General features: G+C 43.7%; 1 protein-coding gene across 1 annotated transcript; it reads left to right on the plus strand.

Moving 5' to 3' along the window:
- The first annotated feature begins 15440 nt into the window (after nucleotides 1–15440).
- LECT2 (leukocyte cell derived chemotaxin 2) lies at nucleotides 15441–19620 on the plus strand. The gene is made up of 7 exons (XM_056502390.1): nucleotides 15441–15526; nucleotides 16089–16221; nucleotides 17074–17225; nucleotides 17730–17900; nucleotides 18235–18352; nucleotides 18838–18989; nucleotides 19392–19620. Exons 1-7 carry the CDS (start codon nucleotides 15481–15483, stop codon nucleotides 19580–19582), a joined length of 963 nt encoding a protein of 320 aa, XP_056358365.1. The 5' UTR covers nucleotides 15441–15480; the 3' UTR covers nucleotides 19583–19620.
- Nucleotides 19621–20022: the final 402 nt, after the last annotated feature.

Below are 20022 nucleotides of genomic sequence, written 5' to 3' on the forward strand. Positions count from 1 at the left end.
AGCATCAGAAAGATGTAGCACAAAGCAATTCCAGAAATATCAACACCTTTTAAATACACATTTCTTAGATTTTTCCAATCTAACCTGCCATCACAACTTCCGTGTTTGAACAAACATAACTGGGCATTTGTGAGGAATTGGCACAACAGGAGACCAACAGGGAAGTCCAACACAAGGATTTATGTATAGAAGGAGAGCTGATGGGCAGATGAACAGGTCACACAGGGCCAGCCCCTCTGCTTGCCAGTTTGGCTCTTGGCAACATTTCCAGCATCATTTCCCACATACTGGGGACCTTCCCTCAGGACATGTGAATCTGGGGATGCCAAGGGCACATTCCTGGGGCAGGGGACACCCACCACAGCAGCACTCACAGCACAGGAGAGGCCAGTCCAACAGGGTGAGGAGGGACAACCAGAGAAATGTGGCAGAATTTGCAATGCCCCTGCAAGTATTTTCCACTTCTCAGAGCAGAAAGTCAGCAGTGAATGAAAAATTAGAAATGTCACATGTGTACATGCTTGCTTTTAAAAAACTAAAACAAACCCACCAGTTTCTTGGCTGTGCTTGCCAAGGGGCAGCTCTAATTCATCCCCTTGGCCATCTCTGTTGAGTTTTGCTCTCTACAATTTGCTAAACAGCAGGATTTCCATGGTTACCACAGCTTGCTATGGGACTCGAGCACACTGTGCATTTTTGCTGGTGGGATGCAGACCCAGAGCAGGGGGTGCAGCTGAGACCCTCAGAGAGCCCTGCTGGGGCACCAGGGGGATCCAGGCACCACCCAGGCAGGGGTGATGGGAGAATGTGCTCTGCCCTTGCTTCTCCTTGCTCTGGGGTAGAGACATGGTGTGGCCACCTCCTGTGGCCTTAAACATTTGGCAAGGCCACAGGGTTGAGCCCCAGGTCCCTGCTCTGGGATCACCCCTGCAACAGGCACCTCCAGCTAAGGCATTAGTGTGGCTCAGGGTGGCCAACTGCCAGCATCCAAATATTTTCCCCATCTTTTTTTTTTTTTTCTTGGCATATGCATACATAAACAAACACAGACATATTGCATCAGTGGAGGGTTCATAAGAGGGAATTGCTGTGCTAAATTCAAACATTTTTAGAAAAACCAAACCAATGCAATAATTATTTTCCACCAAAAGATCATATATTTTCCTACTTTTGATGTCTAATAAGCTAATTTTGATCAAGAGGTGGTATAATTTCCTGCTTTTGAAGTCTAATGAGTAAATTGCATGGAAACCTCCATAAAGCAGAGAACTCATTAATAAATGTATAGTCTCTTTGTCCAAGAGTTCCAACTTTAAATCAAATGCACAACAACCAGATGTTTTTCACATTACTGCATTTCAAGATTTTACTGGAAGTGATCTCATCATACATACTTAATGTAGGTATCCAACTGTGCATGTTATTCGTATCACGAATCAGACCTTGCAGCTTTAGGACACTGTGTGGCAAACACAGCTATTGTTTAAAGTGGATAAAATTTATGCTAAGCTTGCCACAGGGAGATGAAGGAGCCCAGACTGGATGCAATATGCTGATTTTGATGAGTGTCAGAAGTGAGGAAATTATATCATTCAAATGTTTGCACTTATTTTTAGGAAACACTGAGCCACTGTTTCTGGAAAAGATATTGAATTTAGCCAATCTAGGAAATCAAAGACTTTTCTGTTTTCCTTTGAAGTAGGAAATTAATGCAAAAAAAATTGAGACCAGGACAAAGCTCAAACAAGGTGTACTTTTTTTTCAAGGAGAATGAAAATGAAGGCTCACTTGAAGGGGGAAGGGAGGTGGAATAACTTTTCAGTAGGAAAATATTGCTTCATCAGTTCTGAAGAACATATACACAGCTTGGTTAGGATTTTAACTTTTTGCTAGGAAGCAAGTCAGGCTGAGGGAACAAAGTTTCCTTCCCTGAAGGGATGCAGAGCACAGGATGCAGCTCAGCTTGCACACCATGGCTTCAGCTTCCTTTGGTTATTAGGGAAATACCCTAATGGAGCAGTGGGCTCAATGCCCTGTTGGAAACACCCACTATGGAATCATATTAATTGGTCACCTCTTAATTGCCAGCAGGAGCTGGCTGAAAGTTTTCCAGGACTGTTTATCACCAGAGCAGGGCAGTGGGCAGCTGTGTGCTCAGGGCAAGATCACAAGTTCTGCTCATTACAGAAGAGTCTGAGTTACTCCCCTTCTGCCCATGTCCAAGACTTTGACTTTTCTCAGGAGTTTAAGAAATGCCATGGGAAGATATATCATACTTCATACTCTTCTTTGTTCCTTTTTTTCCATTGGAAATTTGCTGAAACAGAGTTTCTTAGTCCCCTACCCACCATGTCTCCACCCTGAACCAGGGGACCACTGGAGACAAGCAAGAAGGAAAACAGAGAGGACGAGCTTTAAACTGCCAGAGGGGAGGGTTAGATCAGATATTGGGAAGCAATTCTTCCCTGTGAGGTTGGTGAGGCCCTGGCACAGTTTGCCAGAGGAGCTGTGGCTGCCCCATCCCTGGAAGTGTTCAAGGCCAGGCTGGATGGGTTGGAGCAACCTGGGATAGTGGAAGGTGGTCCTGCCCATGGCAGTGATGTTGGAACAACATGAGCTCTTAGGTCTCTTCTAACCCAAACCATTCCATTATTTAATTTGAGAAATATGTGGAAGGATCTCATCTTGCCCTCCATATCAATTCACCCCACCGTACCCTGACACCACCCTCCTGCAGAGATCTGTTCTGCTCTGCTACTGCATTCCAGGCCATCCTCAACAGCAAATGGGGGGCTCTCAGCCCTTCCACAGAGAAATTACCTCCAGAGATGGAAATGCTGCCCCTTTGACCCACAACACAGGTAATGGGGAAACTGGAATACTGACCAGCATCTGGCTGGTTTCCTCTTTTCGTGGGAAGTTTACCCAATTTCTCAGACCATTCATTGGGAAGGGGAATTACTCATTTTATACCAGCAGAACAGTGACAAGGAGCTGCTGAATTTGTGCCTCTTGCTTGCAGCCAAATGTCTGACCCCACATTTGAGCAGGCTCAGTGGAAACTTTCCAAGCCTGGTGTAAAAACAAGGATCATTTTGGCACATACAAACACAAAGAAATGTCACATTGAAATGAGGGAATTTAGAGAAATAATAGTCTTTCCAAACAAATTAGCAAGCCCTTTAGTGATGTCTAGAGACAGCTCAGAATAGAGATGGATCAAACAGCCATGAGCAGGAGAGCACATGGCCCCAGGCTGCACCCAGACCTGAGCTGGTGTCCTTGGCACAGCCCTGGGGTGCCAGGGAGCAGCAGGCCTGAGTGTGGAAGCTGGATTGCTCAGTGTGGATCCAGCAGGGATTAGATCACTCTTTGGCCCTCATTAGATCAATGGGCTGCTGCAGCACTGTCCAGGTCTTGGCTCCCTCTTCCTTTGCAGGAAGAACAAATCCAGTGCATTGCTCACAACACACACTGATGTCCTATCAATAATCTTTGTAAGATCTGTAGCTCATTATGAAGAGAATATAGGCTTAAATTAGGAGGCTGGATCCAATTAGGCTGCATTGAGTTGCCATGTTCCAGGCCTTAGAGAGACCACAAAAGCCCCACCCCACTGGAGATGTACAGTTTACATGCTGGGTGCTCAAAGAGCAGATTTTGCAAACCACTGATCATTTCTGCAGCAGTCCTCATTATCCCCATGCCAATTCCTGTCAATCATAACTGGCACTGTGAAATAAATAAGCCCCCAGACTGCTGCAAAGGGGTTGGGAACATTCTGGGGACTTGGCACTCGTGTCACACTGCTCACCAGTGGAGGGACTTGGCACAGAAGCTCCTTGCTATGAGAATATCAGGGCCTTGATCAGCACAGCCTGCAGCATCAAACCCTGGGCTGTAATCTAGGGAAATTATCCTCTGCTCTCTCCCCAGGCTCTGGCACACAGAGGCTGCAGCCTGCCTGGGCAAGTGTGTGGGGAGCTGCCCTGCTCTCATGGCTGCTCCTGCCTGACCAGGGCCAAAAGGCCTTCAGGCTCTTTGTAGGACCTCTGTCTGGGGCTTTTTGTCCTTTTGTTCTTCTTCTTTCTTTTTTTTTTTTTTTTTTTTTTTTTTTTTTTTTTTTTTTTTTTTTTTTTTCCTTTTCTTTTATTTCTTTTTTTTTTTTTTTTCAATTTAAGAAAGCATGAAACCAAACTTTGCTGTCCAAAACTTAGCCCCCAGCAATTCTCTAGCACAGTTTGACTGACCCTTATGGCAGAGGAATTATTCACAACTGGCTGATATAAGGATCATAACCAAGCTGATGCCTTGGAGTGCCTACCTAGAACAGAGGCTAGGCAAGGTAAAGAGAATAAGTGTGGGTATTTATTAAAGACCTTCCATAGGTCACCTTGGGCAGCCAAAAGCCTCACAGAGGCTACACCCAAGATGGACAATGGCCATGAGTTTTTCAGACAGAAATAAGTTTGGTCCATTTATATATCAGGGGTTAATCCTCCAATTACAGCTTCAGGTAATAAAGTCATATTCTCTCAGTTTGCTTCCCTCAATTCATTTTTGTTTATACTTTTCAGGGCCTGAGGCTGTAGGGTGTCTTTGAGTTTCAGGCCTAGAGGAATTGTTTTGTCTGACCAAAATGTGAAGACAGTAGCTAATACTTTATATGGAGTTGAGAGTTATGCACTAATGCAGCACAGGATTTGAAAAATGTAAAGGCTAAAATCTTAAGGCATCAAAGTGACTTCTGAACCCAGTGCAAGGGAGGGCTTCACCACTGTGGTGTGGGGCTCCTTCCACCCAACTGTGCATGTCACACTTGTTAAATTCTTACTCCAAGGGAAAAAGCTCACACCAGTCTATAGAGACACTGGAAGGAGCAGCCTTTGAGCACTGGAGAGGTTTCATGCTTGCTGTAAGGGAGAGCTAATTTTGCACAGTATTTGCATTTTGGTAGCAAAAGTCTAAAGGTTCAGATGATCCACTGGATAATGCTCTCCTGTGGCATCTGTGATACTGAGAACTGGTAACACGAGCAAAAAAATATCCTGCCCTCACTACTGGGACCAGCACACCCTAAAAAATATTACAAAATTGTAATAGCTGCAACACAATTTGATAGATAATGGCTTCATAAAAAATGTAAGATTAAATATAAAAGGACTCTTATAAACCTCCCATCTGTTGCCTGTTGAGAAAGGTTTTGGACAGCTGGATCTCACAGTGTTTGCTGAATGGGCTATAATACTGCTATATTTCTCTCTAAGATTAAGTAGAGATTGTTTTTGTTATGGGCATTAAACAACTTCAGTTTTCAGGAAGCAAAAGGCCCTTGCAACTAAACAGAAAAGGGTAAGGAGGGTGGGGGAAGACAGCCTTTGCTAAGAGCTGGCTCTGCAGACAGGAGAAGCCACTGCACCCTCTGCTGGAGCCTGGTGAGGGACTCCTCAGGCTGGCTTTGGGCAAGCTGCACACACCATGTGCTGTCCTGTACAAGGGAAATTGATTTTTCCTGACTGTGTCTTTGCAGCTGAACAGCCCAGATGAAAGCATGGCTCACAGCAGCTCTCATCCCAGCTAGGGATGAACAGTGGTGCAAATGGTGCTCTAGATGGGAGGAATTATAAATTCAGTGTCAGCCACATCTACAAGTTAATGGGGCAGCAGACAAGTTTGCTTCCAGCAATAATTAAAATTAAACATTTTTTTTCTGCCTAAGGATCCAAAGTAGTTCAGGGACAGACTTGCAGCAGCATCCATGAGCAAATGGGGAATGGTTTGGGAACATCTGGGTCAGAAATGCTGGAGAAGAGCCAGGCACCCCTTGCTGCTGGGGTAAAAAGCACCCACAAATTTGTGAGTGAAGAGCACCCATAAATCAGATGAAACAGCCCAGGGCCTCCTCCAGACCTGAGCAGGTTTTGGGGATCTTCAGCCCCATGTGAGCCCCTGGTCACATCCCACTGCTCTTGGAGGGACATGGCCACTTCTGAGGGGAAATGGAAAAAACTGGGGCATCATCAGCTCCAGAGCTGGACAGCCATGGCCTGAGATACAGCACTCCTAGTTTCCATAACAGCCCATCAGGTTTTCTAGAGCCACAGGTTTCCCCATTCCACAAGATGTGTACCCAAGAAGGACCTTGCAAACAAGCAGGAATTTCTTATGAGAGATGCAGGAGCATGCAGACTACCTGCAGACAATTGATTATTTCTTGAAAGGGAAAAAAACCCCTGCCCTATTCTCTCATTGCATCAAAGCACCAGACCCTAGGGATGTTTTGATTAATCCTCACCTGCCAGTGAAAGAAAATTCTTAGCAGGAAAGACTCTTTTCAGAGAGCACTCACACTGGAAAGTTATCAGCACAAAGGTAATAAAACCACAGGGAATGATCAGTGAATTTAATGGCACAAGAAGGAATAATTTACAAATGCTCTCTTAATGGTGAAATGTAGTTATCAAACCTGGAGTAGATGTTCAGCAGCAGAGTGCTGATACCACTGGAAGGGCATTTAAGGTTTCACAAAGCAACAGAGACCCCCCCCAGATGTATCAAGGGAGACCCTGCTCATGTCCTCTAGCCTGAGGGATGTTGCCCACAAGAAAAACTTGCTGCTGGATATTCATTGGCAGATTAAAACTAAATGGGATGTATTTTGTAGAATTTATTTTTAATTAAATTAGAATCTGGATGATTTCAATAATGCACTCTGGCTGTGGAAATATGTAAGGGAAATGACTTCCAGAGAGATATCTACATTTCAGCAGTATCAGACTTTTCTACTTTGAATGCCAGTGCAAGCTGCTCTTTTCCCTTCATGCCAGCAATCCAGGCCCAGTCCTCTCCCATGGGAGGGCTTGGGCAGAGGCACAGAGAGAAGCTTCACTATAACAACATTTCAACAAATGGTTAATCTCCCCTGAATCAGGACCACAGACCTTGGGAGAGATTACTTGACCCAAAGTCAGCAAGTTTCTCTACCAGCACTAAAAATACCCCTGACTGAGCCATGGAAATGTGATAGCTTAAACATTTAGCAGTACTTTAGGCTAGACAGTGGGTTTTAATTATATGGTTTCCATTCAGAGACCTGCCAAGAGGCTATTCCCATACAGTCTGTATTTTAGTGAAGACAAGGCTCTGCCAGCCCAAAGGTGAGGGAGAGGTGGTATTGCCTTTGCCTATCAGCAAAACCAGCCTCACTGCAGCACCACTTTCCTGTCTGCTCCTCTAAATCCATCAACAGCTCCTCTTAAGGGGTACAAGAAATCTCCTGAACACAAAAGAGCAGAGGCACTACAAGAGCTATATGATTTATTTTTATAGTCTTCTTTACGTGTTTTTGTAATTAGATATCCAGTATATTGCAGTTCTCCACCCTGTTAATGCCAAAGCACTGAGAAGCTGTTTGTGGACTGATCCCAGAAGCTGAGGCACCCAGACAGGGGAGATTTGGGATCCTGGGCAACACAAGACCTGTTTGAGGATTTTGGTTTTAACTACTCAAGGTGAGATAAATATCTCTTCCTTCTTCCAGATGAAAGGAAAAGTGCTAGAGCTCAACTTTGGAGAGATAGATAGACAGGTGGATGGATGGATGGATGGATGGATGGATGGATGGATGGATAGATAGATAGATAGATAGATAGATAGATAGATAGATAGATAGATAGAGATGGATGTATATGCACACAACAGAGACATTTTATCTCTACCTTTACACAGACATGAGGACCCAGGAGGTTCAGGCTGCTCAGTGGAGCTCCTTCATCCTCCTCCCAACACTTCCACTGTCCCCTGCACAGCCCAGCTCATCTCACCTGCCTGCTCTGGAGCACAAGTGCTGCCCATGCCTGGCTCTGCAGTGCCCAAATCCAAGACCTGGCTGGGACCAGGTTTCCACAGGCTTGTCCTGCATGAGCCTTGATGTGCCAAGATGAGCTCTTGCTCAACAAGTGCGTTGGGAGAAAAAAGCATCCAAACATGTTCCCCAGCCCAGCAAACCCAGCAGCAGGACTAGAGCAGAGACAAGAGCACTGATGGGGACCACAGGAGTGACCAATAACCTGCTGGGACATGAGGGACATCTTGGGGCTGTGCAGCTCAGCCCTGCCACGCTGATGGGGACCCAGGAGCCCAAAGAAATTTTTTTGTGCAAGAACCAACAGCCAGCTGTGCACAGAGAGCTGCAGGATTTTGAACTGATAATGGACTAAATTACCAAAGTGGTGCAGAAAGTCACTAATGGCCCCTTGCCTGGGCATCTCATGGGACAGCCAGAGGCAGCTCTGAGGCACAACTGCAGTGTCAGGATTGCACAGCCATTCCGTTGCTCACATTAACTAATAAAAAACCACTGTGTGTTTCTGCAGATTGAAGCAAGGCTTTTTGAAGAACCACAAACCCCTTCTTCTCCACAGGCAGAGTGTTTCTAAACTATTTCCTGTGAAAGTCTGCAATAAAGTTTCTTTCTAAATTATACTCATTAGTTAAATTGGGTTTCATTACCATCCTTTCCCTCAGAGGCCAATACACAAGCTGGATGCTGCATTTCAGGAATCCATTACATGCTAACAACAATATTTCCTTTGAAAAATCATTTTAAAAAGACTTTTGATGTTAAACTAGGTCCAAGATGTTTTCAGAGAAGGGAAGGCAAAAGCTGCCTTTGGACATCACAGTACCCTCTAGAATGCCCCTCTATTTCATCCAAATTATTATTTTTATAAGCATAATTAACAGAAGCAGTAAGTTATTATCCCCATAGATAGCTATTTTTTTTACACTAATTCAGGCCCTCATTTATGTACTCTGTAGCCTCTAGGAAATAGAAGCAACCCAACTCAGAGGCATATGGGATTACAGCTTGTCATCTCATATGGTTCATGTGGCATTTGTTCACCAGCAAGAAAAAAAAAGAGGAAAAAAAATTGCTAATAGGCATCTACAATCTGCAGTGCTGTGCCCCAGGGCTTTATTGCCTGTATGAAATTAAACTAGAGCCTTGCAAAACCTGGATATTTCTAGAACCTGACATTCAGGAAAGCAAATCACCCTCTCTCCCTCACTGCAATCTACCCATACCCATGGATGTCACAGTCTGGGTCTCTGTTCAAGAACAATGATGTCTATCAGGTTGTGCTGGCTGGGGAATAGAAGAGAACAAGAAGGATCTGCTCTGCTGGGTCCAAGGCCAGAACAGGCTGTGAGTTTTCAGACACCTGTCTTACCAAAAGAGCATTTTTAGCATAAGTTGGGGAGTCAAGCCCTTAGAGCATTGCCAACCACTTTAGTCATGCCTTGGTACTTGGTAAAACAGAAAGAAAACTATTCTAGCTGTTTGCATCCCTTCCATTAGAGGGGAAAACAACTCTCTATTTCTCAGTGACAGAGTCAAGCACTTCCTCTTTAGTGAAAACTATTAGATCTCAGCATGGTTACAATTTGGGAAATTGCTTTTAGAGAGTTTTATGAGTTTTAGAGGTAGAATTTAATGCCATTGTCTTTTAAATTTAATCTTACTTGAATTACATTTAATTTGATGGCTCTTTGGTGCTTATTTGCACATGAGCAGTTCACCATTTTGCTACTTATTCACCCCCTTGCAAGCAAGGCACCCACCCTCCCTGCTGCAAGCCCCAGATACAGAGCAGTATTCCTGCCCCACAGGGTGAGCTGCAAAGCCTGCAGAGATGCAGTGTTTGGGGTTTTTTTGTGATATTTTTTCTCCTTCAGACATACAGACTATGCAGGCTCTGCAGCCACAGAGAATTGCCTGTGCCTCACACACACCTTCCCATGTTCTCAGTGTCTCCCAGCACTATGTGAGATGAGGAAAAACCCATCCTGCCTCACTTACTGCCCACACAATTCCCCCTTCTCCCTCCCAGTGAGAGACCCTTCAGCACCTGCATCACACAGACCTTGCTTTGCTCTCCTTGTCCTGCTTTGTCTCTCCACATTCCTGCCATCAATGCAAAATTAAATATTTGCCAGTCACTGCCACCTGTCTGCCAGCAGTTTTCCTGAAAATTAAAAAACCCACCTTTGGATACAGTTAGGAATAAGTGAAACGTGAAGGACTTGGCTGGTTATCTGCATTGCTCCAGGCCTTGGGATGTTGTTCAGATACACAGTAAGGCTGTAACCCCCACGAAACACAGCATGGTGAGGACAGAGGAGGTGACAGAGCATCCACTGCTCCTGCACAGCTCACACAAAGCCTTCACTGATCACTCCTTACCTCCCTGATCTTCATCTCAGGGTGTAATGCCAAATGTCAGCAACTAATTTGGTCTTTTCCATGTTTAATTCACTCAAAGTGAAAACCTCTCATCTCAGTTGGCAAAATCAAAGCAAAGCTAACAATTGTCCTGGAGGGGTGCCAGGAGCCATGCCTTGCAGACTCCACTCTCTCCCCCTCCCCCACACTAGTGGAAGCCAGGCAGAAGTTTATTAAAAACCCCAGAGAAACCCATCTGCAGCCTGGAAATCCAGATTTCCAAAGAGCTCTTAACCTAAAATTCCCAGTGTGGCACGAGAGAGAGTAAGGTCTCTAAAGCACCTGCTTTAAGGCTGCCACTGTGTCCTGTCCATCACTGTTTTTTGGGTGGGGGCTGATGCAGTGGGGACAGAGAATGGTGGGAGGAGATGGATCCTCAACACTCAGCAGCCTGGGCCCTGCTGCAGCTCACTCCTCTTGGATTTCACTGCTTGCTTTCAGCCAAAAATGAACATTTCTTTAATAAGCCAGAAATTTCACTTGTGCTTAAACATGGAAAATTACATTATTAAAGGGCTGCTTCACTACAAATTGCTTTGAATTTCTTTGGTGCTGTCATAGAATTTGGGCAAGGTTCTGCTTTTTTAAGGCAGCTGGGGATAAAAAAACCTGTATAAAGCTGAAACCCAAATCTTCCCTGGGGCCCATCACCAAAGCCATAAAACAACATTGATGAGGTAACTCATTCCTTTTCCCCAGACTCCTCAGGATTGCCTTGGCACACTCAGGTTTCTTTTTGTCCAAGTGAGGCATTTCTTTCCATTAGTAAATCAGCTGAAGAGTTTCCCAGGACAACAAGCTCTTGTGAACAGGGCAGGGCTCCTCAGGCCAAGATGCTACTGGGAGTGTCAGGGGCTGAAGAGCTCCAGGCTCATGGATTTCCTGGTGCAATCCTGCCCTGGAGGAGCAGGGAAGCTGCTTCTGTGGGGGCTGTGCATGTCCTGGCAGCATGTTTGTTCATTCTAAACACAGAAGGGTTTTTGCTGCACCTGTGAGAGGTGCTTAACCTGCTGAGTCTTATTCACCCTCCCCAGGAACCACTTTAATTTTGCTACGAATGAAAAATCAGCGTGTCCACACAAATATTCAGCCCCATCTGCAGAGGCAGATAGTGACCATGCATTAAGGGAAGTCAGTAGAACTAAAATTTGTTGCTGAAAAAAACCCCAACACTTTCCCTTCCTCTCCTTTTCTTTATAGTTCAGCAAAAGTCTGCAGTGTTTTTAAATTGTTATAATGTAGTTGGTTGCCCTCATGAAAGAAAGACTCCCACCTATTCACTTGTTTAAAATTCCATGTTCTAGCACAGTTATCACCTTGTATTTGGAAAGAGAAGAGCCCACTCAAACCCCCACCTCTCCATGCAAACCCTAATGAGAACTGAGATGACTTTTGTGACTCAGCAGGGCTCTGAGCCTCCATCACCATCCCAGCTTTGCTCCTCCAAGAGGAACACTTCCACCTGTATATTAATGACCACAGCTCAGCACTTTTCCAGTGTGTCCCACAGATTGGTTTCCCAAGCATTTTCAGGGATCCATTATTTCATCAGAGTTTTTTCCAGCAGCACAGGGATGCTCCTACATAAAACCTTCCAGTTTTAGCAGGGGATGTCACCCAGTAGCAGAGGAGAACAAGTAATTATCACTTTCTGTTTCAGGTTACAGACCAGTTGGGGCAAACAGTACAAGTAAATCCAGTTTTATCCTCTCAGTCTATTAAAAATTGGCTGGGTGTAGAGGAAGGGAAAACACAATGTGTAGCTGAGTCTGGAAGGGAAATGAAGATCTGGTAAAATACACAGTTCTGCAAATATTTAAGGTGAGCGGAGGATGTGATGAGGAAGAAACAGGGACAGTCAGGCTTTTGAGTGGAGAGCTAGCAAACTCAGCCATGCAGGTTTGCTTTGTTTCTGCACCAGTTCTGCAGAGATTCATTTCCTTCTATCCCTGTTTTTTTATAAGTTTGTATCACAAGGTCCCAGAATAACTGCCATAAATTGCAAGCCAAATCTGTGCTCTTCTATGTCCTCAAGCCTTAAAGGACTTTTGGAGGATTCAGCCAAAGCTTTGTCCTCCCCAGGAGACAGAACACAGGTAGCAAAAAGAATTTTGTGTTCTTTAGTCCACCCTACTGAAACCAGCCAGCCTCAGGCTGTATGTTTGTTAATAAGGGCAAATAAACTTGAGATGGAGCCTTCAATCAGAACTGTGCACTATCACAATTCAGCTTCATTTTCAGCTCCTACTTAGCAAGAAGGGGCAGGATTTCCCATCTCCCACAGCCTGGTATCTGCTCAATACAGCCTGCTGATATCCCACCAGAACTCCAGTCAGCCATGTGCACAGGGCTTAGTCAATCTCTGTGGCAAAATTCTTCTCATTTCAATTATCAGAAGCTGGAATTATTAGCCAGTGATATTTGTTTTACATTGTGCCCACTGGGTTTTCACCACAAAAGCCTGCTCTGCAAGTGGCACAAGTTATTCTACAATCATTCTTGAAATAGATTTCTCTTTATAATGATTAGCCCATAGAATATGATTCATTTTTCAGAGAAACAGCTTTTAGGATTTTTAATAACCTATTGTCCACAGCCCAGCTGGGAGTTAACCCACCTGGCTCCCCTCCATCTTCTTGCTGCTTGCCACCACAGGGAAGGAAATGGTGCAATGCAGCTCCCAGGACTGTGCAATGCCAGGGATTGTTCCACATCCTTCTGTTACTGGGTCCTAAGTGGCCAATTCATGTCTTTCACAACTGCACCTACCAACTGTTAAATTAACATCTTGGGTGCCCAGCACAAGGATCCCTTCAGCTTCAGTTCTGAGTTTCCTCCTGCCCAAGGTGAGAGGTTTCACCCAGAAAAGATGAAGAAGGCACTGAGACATCCCAAATGTATCATCCTATACTTGAAAGCTGTTTTATTAAGAGTACTTCACCACAAGTGCATTAGATATATTGCAGAAGCAATGGCATTTTGATGTGTTTTTAAACACCACAGCAAGATACAAAGCAAGGTACAATGCTGTTAGGATCTCTTATAGGGAAGAAATAAAAATAAATGTACACAGTTATGAGCAATTTGCAGTCAGCCCTGCACACAGGAGAGATGGGAAAACAATTGCAAAGAGCAGGCAGCTCAGAGCCTGCTTTTACAAAGCACCAGACTGCAAAACAGGACTCAAGGAAAATCTTCTTCAGGGTCTGTGCACCCATAACACCTCCCCTTCTCATACCTACCAGCTTGGCTTTACACTAAGCCTTTCCTTCACAAGACTTTGTAGAGTGGAGTGAAGTGCTGCAATCCTTGCTTTGGTAGAATTTGGAGCATGTGATTTCACAGGAGTCTATAAAAATCAGTAGCTTTTCAAGGCAGGTCTGCCCCAGGCTGAAGTTATCTAATGAGATATTTAGAACTCACCCACTGCAAACTGAAATAAATCAGAAATAAAATCTGGTTGAGAGAGATCGTTATTGCAGAAATCCCACTGGACACCCCTCAACTGGGAATGGCCAGACATTCCCTGAAAAAAGTTTTTATTTTTAAATGGTTTTGATTGCAGTAGGAAAAAAAACATCCAGCAGCCAGTAGTTGGCTAGAGCTAGCCAAGCTCAGAAACACTTTACAACCTCTCTGCTATGAAATCTTCATTGAAAACACCACCCTTACCCCCTCCCCTGCTAGCTCCTGCTAAGGAGAGCTGAGAGGGTTTGCAGAGAGCTTGTGTCAAATGAAGGAGAAAAAGCAATGAAGGTTGTTTCTGGCAAGGGTCACACAAAGCCACACACCCCAACTTTCAGCTCAGGGATAAGCACCATTCCCAGACCCTGAATTGCCACTGAGAATCCTTACCAGCACATTGTGTCATTTATCAGCCAAGACTCCAGTATATTAAGCAAATTACAACCAAAAGCCCATCCAAACTGGACTGAAGGGACAAAACATTTACATAAATATCTGTTTGGTGGTTATGAGTGTGGAAACAAGCAGTTCTTCCTGGCAGGATGGAGAAGAAAGCAGCAGGGATAAAACCAGCCAAACCACTTGTTGTAGCCCCAGGGAGGGCTGAAAGATTTTTTGGGAATTAAATATTGGCTGTAAAGCAAATCTTGGAAACACAAGTGAAAAATTTGTCTCCAACTGCTTGTTCCATGGAGGTTTTCAGAAAACACAATGTACAGATGCCTTTGCAAGCTAGAAATGGGGCAGACACACATCTGTTTCTTGAAAAAAATCTGTGGGACTTCCAGAGGTTTCTGTAACTTGAAATATCAAATAATTTATGTGAAAGCACCATGACTCATTTAAATTTCATATTAACCAAGACATGTCTGTAAAGAAAATCTAACACTTTTCTGTAAGTAATGCAGAAAAATCAAACTGAAGGATTATCAGAGACACAGAGAAGTCTGCTTCATAGTACAATAGCTGAAACCAAGAAAGTACTAAAGGCATCACTTTAAAACCTAGAATTATTGAACTCCAGGTCAGTTTTCCCATGCAACGTGGATTTGCAACTGTTGTTTTAGAACTTGAAGATGTTTTATTAAGTATTACACACTGGTTCAAAACCAGAGTTTCATGAACAGACTTCGTGGATTTAAGTGAAATAATTGACAATTTCAGCTGAACCCCAAAAAAATAAATGTTTCATTGCAAAATCATCTGATTTTTTTTTTTTTTTTTTTTTTTTTGGTTAAGTGAATACTCATTAATGTCCTGTGTTCTCAGTCACAAAGCTGTGGTGGCACTAACAACCAGGGAGGAATGAGCAGCAAAGGACAAACAGGTGACAGGTGACATCCACCTTCTCCCTCCAGCTCAATCCTCTGAATCATATGTGTGGTTCCTGCCATTTTTGGCCAGAATGTGCCCTTACTTCAGGATGGGGAAAAAAAGGTGTTAAGAAACAGCTCAACCAGAGTTTCCTGAAATGTGGGGTTGTTCATTTCCATCAGTTACTGTGTGCTAAGAGCCCAATTCTTGTATCCATCTTTCCCAACCAGCTTTAACAGCTGCTAGAGCCTGCAGACCTTCAATATGGCAACACCACTTCCTGGAGCTGCAATACTTTGCTGGAGACTGATTGGCCAAGATAACAGACTTGGCTTTCAAAAGCACATAAATACCTCAGCTGGCAGCTGTTCCACGTCTTTGACTGGATCAAAGAACACGGGTGACACGGCTCCAAAATGCCAGCCCTCAGTCTGGTCACTCTGGTCAGCTTGGTGTCCACTGGTGAGTTGAGATTGCTGTAATGCAGCTGGGCTTGACTGGGTTTAGGCAGACAATAAGGAATTATTGAAATTCACTTGAACATAAATAATGCTGAGGTTTTTTTCCTCTAGTTTTATGAAGAATTATGATAATATGGACAGTTATGGCTATTATAAAATATGGAATTAGGTGTGCATTAAGAGACATATATATTGAAGTAGTTGGAGGTTTCAGAATCATAAAATCATTAAGGTTTGAAAAGACCTCTAAGATCATCAAGTCCAACCATCAACCCAGCACCATTAAAAAGTAAAAGTAGTTTATTTCACAAATGATTTTTAAACATCTTTATCTATAGCTTTGCTTTCTTTTTGGTGCATAAAGTAAGACATCAGGAAAAAATTAATCAAGCCTATCCAGCAGGTTGTATAATGTCCTTTTACCTACAGTTTCTGAAACGACAAACTCCTTTGAGCTCACGTCCTTCACTTTAAGCAGCCTATTTTGTACAAGAACACTTTCTCTTGCACTGGACTAACAACGTGGCTGAATTTTTCCTGTTTTTCCTCTTTCCCACGTGAAGTTTTCACCAAGCAGCTGGATGCACACCCGCCCCAACAGCAGCACCGGCACTGGGCACAGCTGTGCAGCGGGAACCCCACCAACCGCATCCGCGGCTGCGACAGATACGGCTGCGGCAGCTTCGGAGCCGACAGGTAACACTGGCACCCAGGGCACCTGCTTTCCTGAAGAACATGCTCTGCCAGGAGAAAGAGTACAGTCACCAGAGATGACACTCAGAATGAAGGAACACTGCTGTCTGCAGGAGCTCCTGCTGATTTTTGGGATATTCTTTGGCAATCTTACAGAAGCACAGTGATGCCACTGCTGACGACAGATGCAGGAGTGAAGGAGCAGGGCTGTTACATGAATTACAGACAGAGTAAAGGAAATGGAAGTATTTCAAGGATTTGTGTCATTTACCCTTGTTGCTTATTCTCCAGAAATTAAACTAACAGTCAGCAACAGCTTACCGGAAACTGAGTAGATTCAATCACACAAACTAAAGATCTGTCAGCATCACTGTCTTTAAGTAGGGACTTCATACAAAGCCAGGTTACATTTCTCTGAAGAAATGCTTTTATATGTGGAATGACACTTGCATTTTCTTGTCATCTTCTCTTCCCACCTCTATAAGCATCCATCCTCATCATGCAACTTCCAAATTTCTAAGTGAGAAAATGCCAGCCAAGATTCTATTTTACACAGAGTTTTTTTGGGGGGAAAAAATTGGTACTTTTCTATAACAGTTTGAAATGCCCCATGAACTTGGGAAAATAAAAAAATAAGCTTAAATTTGAAATTTCATCCTACTCTAAAGAAGGTCAGAGTAATGTGAGCAATTTGAAAAAAAAAAAGATGCTTCAAACCTGCTACCTCTGTCCAAATTCATTGCAGGTAAAAAATTTTTGTTAGACAAGCTTCAGCCATTATCCTGCAGTAAGTGACCAATTGATACATAACATTAGCCTTGAGAAATGTCCCTAATTACGTATTTTCTCCTCCAGGGACAGTGGCAAAGGAAAGCACTTGGGTGTGGATGTCATCTGTTCCGACGGAGCCACGGTGTACGCGCCTTTCAGCGGGCAGCTCTCGGGACCCATCCGGTTCTTCCACAATGGAAATGCCATTGATGATGGAGTCCAAATCAGGGGATCAGGTCAGTAATCAACAGCAGGTGTGCTGTGAGGAGTGCACAAGTTATCATTTACTTGAGCAAGGTTGCTGTGGTTCTTCAGTTCAAGCACAGTGTTGATTAATCTGACATCCTCTCTAGTTCGCTGAAATATGGGATAGCACGAGTAGGATGTAGTCCTTTCCTATGCTTTTCTTGGAGAGGAGGGAAGAAAGGACTTGAAAAACAGGTAGCAGGAAAATAACAACCTCAAATAAAAAAATAGGAAACAGTTAAAACAAAGCACCGGAAATATATCCTCAGTTTTGCTGAGAGGATGTTTTCCTGTCTCTATTTTCCAACTCCCTTTTTTCCTTTTTGCCCTGGCAAATATAGCAATTTTAATTTCACCATTGTTGGTACCTTGACTGTATTTCTGCTTCATCCTAACAGTCTCCAGTGAGAGGCTGGCAGGGAATGCTTCTTGCTCACCCCAGGAGCAGATGCAGCTGATGTTTCCTGACCTGGCTTCCTCTCCCTCTCTCCCAGGTTTCTGTGTGAAGCTGGTCTGCATTCACCCCTTCCGCTACCACGGCCAAATCCGCAGAGGGCAACGACTCGGGAAAATGCTGCCAATGCAAAAAGTGTATCCTGGCATTATTTCTCATATCCACGTTGAGAACTGCGACCACTCTGATCCTACTCATCTGCTTACGCCTGGTAAAAACACCCTTAACAACAGAAAACACCACTCAGAACAAGAGCAGATGTGCGCTCTAGGACCTGTGATGCTTTTTGAATTTTTGTATTTAAAGCTTTTTTCTTCTATGAAATAACTCTAATCTAGAAACATTACCATCCAGCTTAGGTCTACTTTCCATTTACATTTCCTAAAGGATTAAAAATTTTATGGAGAAAAATCCAACTACAAGCATGGGATGTAATGTCAGTATGTTCTCAGCTAACTGTAAATCAAGCAGAGCAGTTGCAAACATGCAAGTGTTAACACAATCTAGAAGCTAACTTTGATGTGCTGTGTTCCTGTATTTCAAAGCTGTCCCACCATCACAACAACAACAGGACGGGCGCTGGGCCGCAGTGTGTTCTGGGAACCCCACCAACGAGATAAGAGGCTGTGACAAGTATGGATGTGGATACTTTGGAGCTCCAAGGTAATCTTAATAATTGGAACACATGAGGTTCCACTGAAGTAAAAGTTCAACTTTGTTTAGGTCACATAAAAATTACAATTTGAAGGCTTAGATTGGACTTGAGGAAACTTTTAGGCTGCCCACATTGTACTTAACACCTCTCTGCTTGGAGCTTTTTATCAGACTAAGCCATGCCTGACCTGACCTAGTGTTGGGAACACTCCTGATTCGAGTGGAAGGTTGGACTTCATGTCCTTCACACAACTAAACTTTCTGTGACCCTATGGTTTTATTTAAAGACCTGGAAGAAAGGCATTTTTCTCCAACTCTAACCATCCACCTTACATGACACTACCTCACCTATACCTTTGCATATCCTTCAGCCAGTTTGCTGCCATTATTTCTGTGCTAACAACTCCTTTCCAGACCTCAGCATGTGCTGCCTAACCCCTGTCTGTAGCACTGGGCCTGACCAGAGATTTCTGTAATGCTGTGTTTGTTTCCAGACGCAGTGGCAAAGGGAAGCACCGTGCAGTGGATGTCATCTGTGCTGATGGGGCGACTGTGTACGCTCCCTTCTCTGGCCAGCTCTCTGGGCCTGTTAAATTCTTCCACAATGGAAATGCCATTGATGATGGAGTCCAAATCAGGGGATCAGGTAAATAGCTATCTTTAATTTAACATTTCTTTATCTTGAGCTCATATAGGATCCATTACCTTGCAGTTAACCAAGTAGTTTAGCCAAGTTTCCTTCTATCCACTTCCATACAGATCTTCTTGTTCCTGCTACAATGCTAATAACTGAGTTCAAGCTTTTCCCTTCCCTACAGCACAAATTCCTACCTTCTCCTTGCCTTCCATCTTCCCTCTTGTACCAAGTCAATGACTCCAACCCCTATATAACTTTAATGACCACAGTATTTCTGCTATTCTGGTGTTTCCACTGTTGCTATCTCAGTGGAAAGGACAAGACAGACATTTTCAATATTTCTGAAATTCAGTACAGAAGAACAAATGCTTCATCAGTCATCGAGTGTTTTCGCTCCTCTTTTTTCATCAGGATTCTGTGTAAAACTACTCTGTATCCATCCCATAAGATACAATGGTGCAATTTCCAAGGGACAAGTCCTTGGGAGAATGCTGCCGATGCAAAGAGTATTTCCTGGGATCACATCTCATATTCACATTGAGAACTGCGACCACTCGGATCCTACGAGCAATCTTGAAAGGGGGAAAGGGCAAGAAGTTTGAAATGGAAATGCAGTAAATTCCAAATAAATCCATCTCAGCATCCAAAAGTTGTTTTTTCTTCCCATGCACAACAATTTATATTCTCACCTATCAATACTTTGAGCCTTACTCAAGCAGTGTCTGTTGGATAGCAACAGGGACTCACAAAACAAAAAAAAGATTTGTTTGTTGCAATTTGCATTTACTAGAGAATCAGGAAATGAGCAATGACTAGCTATAGGCTTTCTCAAAGTCTGAAAAATCATATAAAATGCAAAGTGCTCACTCCCTCCTGTGGCAGAGGAGGCTCATTCCTGTCAGCTTCTCCCCAAGCACCAGCTGGCCTCACTTGTTCAGATCAGGGAGAACAAATGCTCTAAAAAAGAACACATCAAAAATCCCAACATTCATCAATGCAGGCCTATTTAACTGGAAGCTTGGAGCTGGAGCAAGCTGACATT

This window comes from Oenanthe melanoleuca, chromosome 13 (genome assembly GCF_029582105.1).
Source record: "Oenanthe melanoleuca isolate GR-GAL-2019-014 chromosome 13, OMel1.0, whole genome shotgun sequence".
NCBI classification, from domain to species: domain Eukaryota; kingdom Metazoa; phylum Chordata; class Aves; order Passeriformes; family Muscicapidae; genus Oenanthe; species Oenanthe melanoleuca.

What these genes read in the sequence shown, in the direction of transcription:
- LECT2 (XM_056502390.1), top strand. Translation starts at nt 15,481, where the DNA reads ATGCCAGCCCTCAGTCTGGTCACTCTGGTCAGCTTGGTGTCCACTG. An exon ending in GGTCAGCTTGGTGTCCACTG is followed by an intron (nt 15,527 to 16,088) that starts GTGAGTTGAGAT and finishes TCCCACGTGAAG; the next exon opens with TTTTCACCAAGCAGCTGGAT. An exon ending in AGTCCAAATCAGGGGATCAG is followed by an intron (nt 17,226 to 17,729) that starts GTCAGTAATCAA and finishes CCTCTCTCCCAG; the next exon opens with GTTTCTGTGTGAAGCTGGTC.